This window comes from Anopheles nili, chromosome 3, assembly GCF_943737925.1.
Source record: "Anopheles nili chromosome 3, idAnoNiliSN_F5_01, whole genome shotgun sequence".
In the NCBI taxonomy this organism is placed as follows: Eukaryota; Metazoa; Arthropoda; class Insecta; order Diptera; family Culicidae; genus Anopheles; species Anopheles nili.
Window position 1 is genome coordinate 65097317 of NC_071292.1, and position 3883 is coordinate 65101199.

Consider the following 3883-nt stretch of genomic DNA (forward strand, 5'->3'; position numbering starts at 1 on the left):
CGCAACATAAATTCATGATTATTTGAAATACCCAACAAAATTACTCGATTTTAGCTAAGGCAACAGTAGCGATGCTGGATGTATAAATATTTCAATACAAAATAATCACGATAGAAGATCGAAGATATAAAGTCAGTCCAAGGCTGCGAACGAAGCTGTAATAAAACAATTATTTGAAGAACAAAACCGTTAATTTTACCATTTTGATCCATTCCTCAACCATATTCTATTTCATGGTCAACATTTCTTCTATTCCACTTCATAAATAATATCTAGAATGCAAAGAACCGTTTTTCCGCGGGCTTCTAACATTGATTGCCCACGTGCATTTGAATACCTTCAACCTCAATGCGCGATCTAATCTAAACAACAATTCGGCTAAAGTAACAAAAAACCAATAACATTCCTTCAACCCTGTTGTCGCGAGTCGTTCTGTTCCTGCCGTTGCTGCCGTTCTTGCTGCTTCACCAGCTCGTAGTAGTACCCCTGCGCCTTGATCAAACTGTCATGCGTGCCCACTTCCACGATCTGGCCCTGGTCCAGCACCACGATGACGTCCGCGTTCCGGATCGTCGAAAGTCGATGCGCTATTACGAGCGTCGTCCGATCGAGGACGGCCGCATCCAAGGCACTCTGCACGACGGCTTCGCTTGCCGCATCGAGCGCGCTGGTCGCTTCGTCAAGTATTAAAATGGTCGGTTGCTTAAGCAATGCGCGCGCAATCGCGATCCTCTGCCGTTGGCCACCGCTTAGTTGAATTCCCCGTTCGCCAACCATCGTTTCATAGCCGTCCGGGAGTTTACTGACGAACTCGTGCGATTGCGATTGCTTAGCGGCCTGCAACACCTCCTCTCGTGTGGCATTCGGACGGCCGTATCGAATGTTTTCGTAGATCGTCGTTCCGAACAGCACCGGTTGCTGTTCGATGAAACCAATCAGCTCTCCTCGCAGCCAATTTGGCGCAAGGTGACCAAGATCGTACCCATCGATAGTGATGCGACCAACGGTCGGTTCGTAGAACCGCTCGAGTAGAGAAGCAACGGTGGATTTTCCGCTTCCACTCGCACCAACCAGCGCCACCGTTTGGCCGGGTCGTAACACAAGATTGAAGTCTTTCAATACACGCTGGTTGGGGCGCGTCGGATACACGAACTGTACTCCTTCGAAGCGAACCTCACCGCGCAGGTTACTCTCCGGTATGATTAGCCCGTGCTTAAGATCCACCCGAGGCTCGAGGCTAAGATACTCAAACACCCGCGCTCCGGCCGTCATGCCACGGATAACCGATCCGAGCAGGATAGAGCCTTGTGCTAGCGATCGCTGCACGCCTTGAGCCGCGACTAGAAACGCCATCAGATCGCCAGCACTAATCGAGTTTGCAGACATAAAGTGACCTCCGAGCAGCAACGTGGTCAAAACCATCCCGTTAAGGCAGAGGTTGCTGAGCGCCTGGAACACTGCAATTCCCGCACCGAGCTGTTGAGATAACTCGGCGGACTTTTGCGTCTCCACGCGGAATAGCTCCACTTCACTGTGCTCGCTGGCGCTGGCACGCACGGTGCGGATGTTGGAAAGCGCTTCCTCGCTCACCGATGTGGCCCGTTCCGATTGCGCCTGGGACTTTTTACTGAGATGGCGCAACGAGCGGCCAAGTAAGGAAAACATCACCACGGCCACGGGTACCGACACGAGAGCGATGCTGGCCAACTGTGGAGAGATCCAGAATAATGATATACCGCCGCCGACAAGCTGGGCGAAGCTCCGTAGCCCCTGCGAGATACACTGCTTGAAGCTTGATTTAAAATCTTGCACATCCGCCGTTAGCCGGTTAACCAACTCGCCCGTTCGATTGTGGTCGAAGAATTCTAGGTCTTGGATGATGATTTGCTTGAACAAATCTTGCCGGATGCTGGCCGCCATTTGCTCGCCAATTTGGCTGAGCAGCAGTATGTACAAGAAGGTGAAGCCCGACTGGGCCAGGTACATGCCGAACAGTTGTAACGCTGGGCCTCTCATGTCTCGAAAAAAGCTAGCCGTATCAACACTGCAAGACGATACGAAAGTGAGTGAGCTGAAAGTAGAAATCTGATACTAGCACGCTTATCGATACTTACTCCTTAAGACTAGTGCCAGCGTATCGAGCCAGCTTGTTGACAATCACACCGAGTAGGTTCGGTATTTGAATGTTGAAATATGCTACAGCGAGGGCGGCCTGTAATTTAAAAGAGCAGCATGAACGATCTGTTACACGCTTAAAATAGAACAAATGGACATCATTCTTACCAAAACAGCGCCTATTAGTTTTCCTAGATGCTTTTTTAGATACAGCCAAAACTTCCACCAATCGAACCGAACAGCTCCATCGTCTAACGATTGCCGCTGACCGGCAAGCCGATTCACAGATGCTTCGCAATGCACAAATCGCTTCTGATAATGATAACCTAACGTTAGGCTCAAAGCGGTTCCACCAAGCAGAAGCTTTATCACACGGGAACCTCGGCAGCCCGTTTTCGTCACGGTGTGCGCTGAGCGAACAGGGCGAAGCATCGTATTGCGGACGGGTTGCAAAAATCCGGACCTGCCAGCACCAAACGATTGGATTGTTTTGTGCAATACGTATTTACTGTCGGTGCCGTATGGAGATGATCTAGAATAAAGAACGTGGAGGTTATGCAACCCGCCTAACGATTGTTTCCTCACCGAGGTTTAAATACCGTACCGTAGCAGGCCATGCCAACAGCTTTGTCGATGAGGAGCTAGTAGTAGTTTTAACATGATCGAGCTTGTCTCGAATATTTTTCCACCGTCTCTTACAGTAGTCCAGGTATTCCGGTAGACCAAAGAACCGGTCGATTAGGACGATTCTTTCACTACACCAGGAACTGTGTTGTTGTTTTTTTTTTCCTACTAATTTCGGTTGCGGTTGCTCACAATCCGTCTTCTTCTTGTATTTACTGCCCACGAACGTCTTTTCGCAGATTACTGAATATCATTTCTATATCCACTGCAGCTCTAAATGATAAAGGAGGATTGCAAATTATATAAACTCAAATATTTAATATATTTACGTAAAAATTCGAATCAAAACAATTGCGTCTACTCACACGCAGCCTGGCAAACAACAAATGTCATTTTCAAACCACATTTGGGTCAAAGCCATCGCCAAAATACCCGCAATTTCATGGAAAATTATATCTTAATTGTGTGGAATCTTATCAATATGAGCGAAAATGGGTTATTATAATAGTTAAATGCAAAGATATTATTAATTACTGTATTATTTTTGGCTTTGTAACGTGGTTTTGATTGCCCGGCGGTTTTGACAGATGATTGAAGAAAACAGCTGATTGTCAAACACGACGGAGATTCCAATGTCGACCCAGAGCGGCGCTAGTGTAGTTGGTCGCCAAAAATTCAAATTTTCATTCGAATTTGGGCCAAGATTATAACCTGGAAAAAAACGCTAATTTTTACAAAAATACAAGAAAATATTGAGAATAGAAGAACTATTATTTTACAGTTAACATTATATGTAATAGCAAAAGATATTATGAATATAATACGCCTGTAAAACGTGCCACATTAGCAGTGCCGTACGATATACAGATGGCAAGATTTTTGTCATGAACATGTTAAGTTACGACTGCCGCTTATTTCAGCTTTAAAGCGAAAAACTTAGGCTGTTCCACTTTGTGTAATTTTAATGAGAAAGTTTTTTATTATTTGTTAGACTTAAACCAAGTGATTCTAGCAAAACGCAAGGAAGGAATAGGAATTGAAATCACATAGCAAGAGTCTATGATGATTCGGTGATGCCATACGGCAGAAACGCTTATAATGCACTCTCAGCAATTCAAACATTCTGCGAATATGCTTAATTATG

At 45.9% G+C, this 3883-nt stretch overlaps 1 protein-coding gene across 1 annotated transcript; it reads right to left on the minus strand.

Moving 5' to 3' along the window:
• Window positions 1–213: 213 nt before the first annotated feature.
• Window positions 214–2775, minus strand: LOC128722703 (mitochondrial potassium channel ATP-binding subunit). The gene is made up of 4 exons (XM_053816379.1): window positions 2720–2775; window positions 2284–2647; window positions 2115–2212; window positions 214–2044 (listed from the first exon to the last, which is right to left on the minus strand). The coding sequence occupies exons 1-4, from the start codon at window positions 2773–2775 to the stop codon at window positions 409–411; spliced, it is 2154 nt and encodes a 717-aa protein (XP_053672354.1). The 3' UTR covers window positions 214–408.
• Window positions 2776–3883: the final 1108 nt, after the last annotated feature.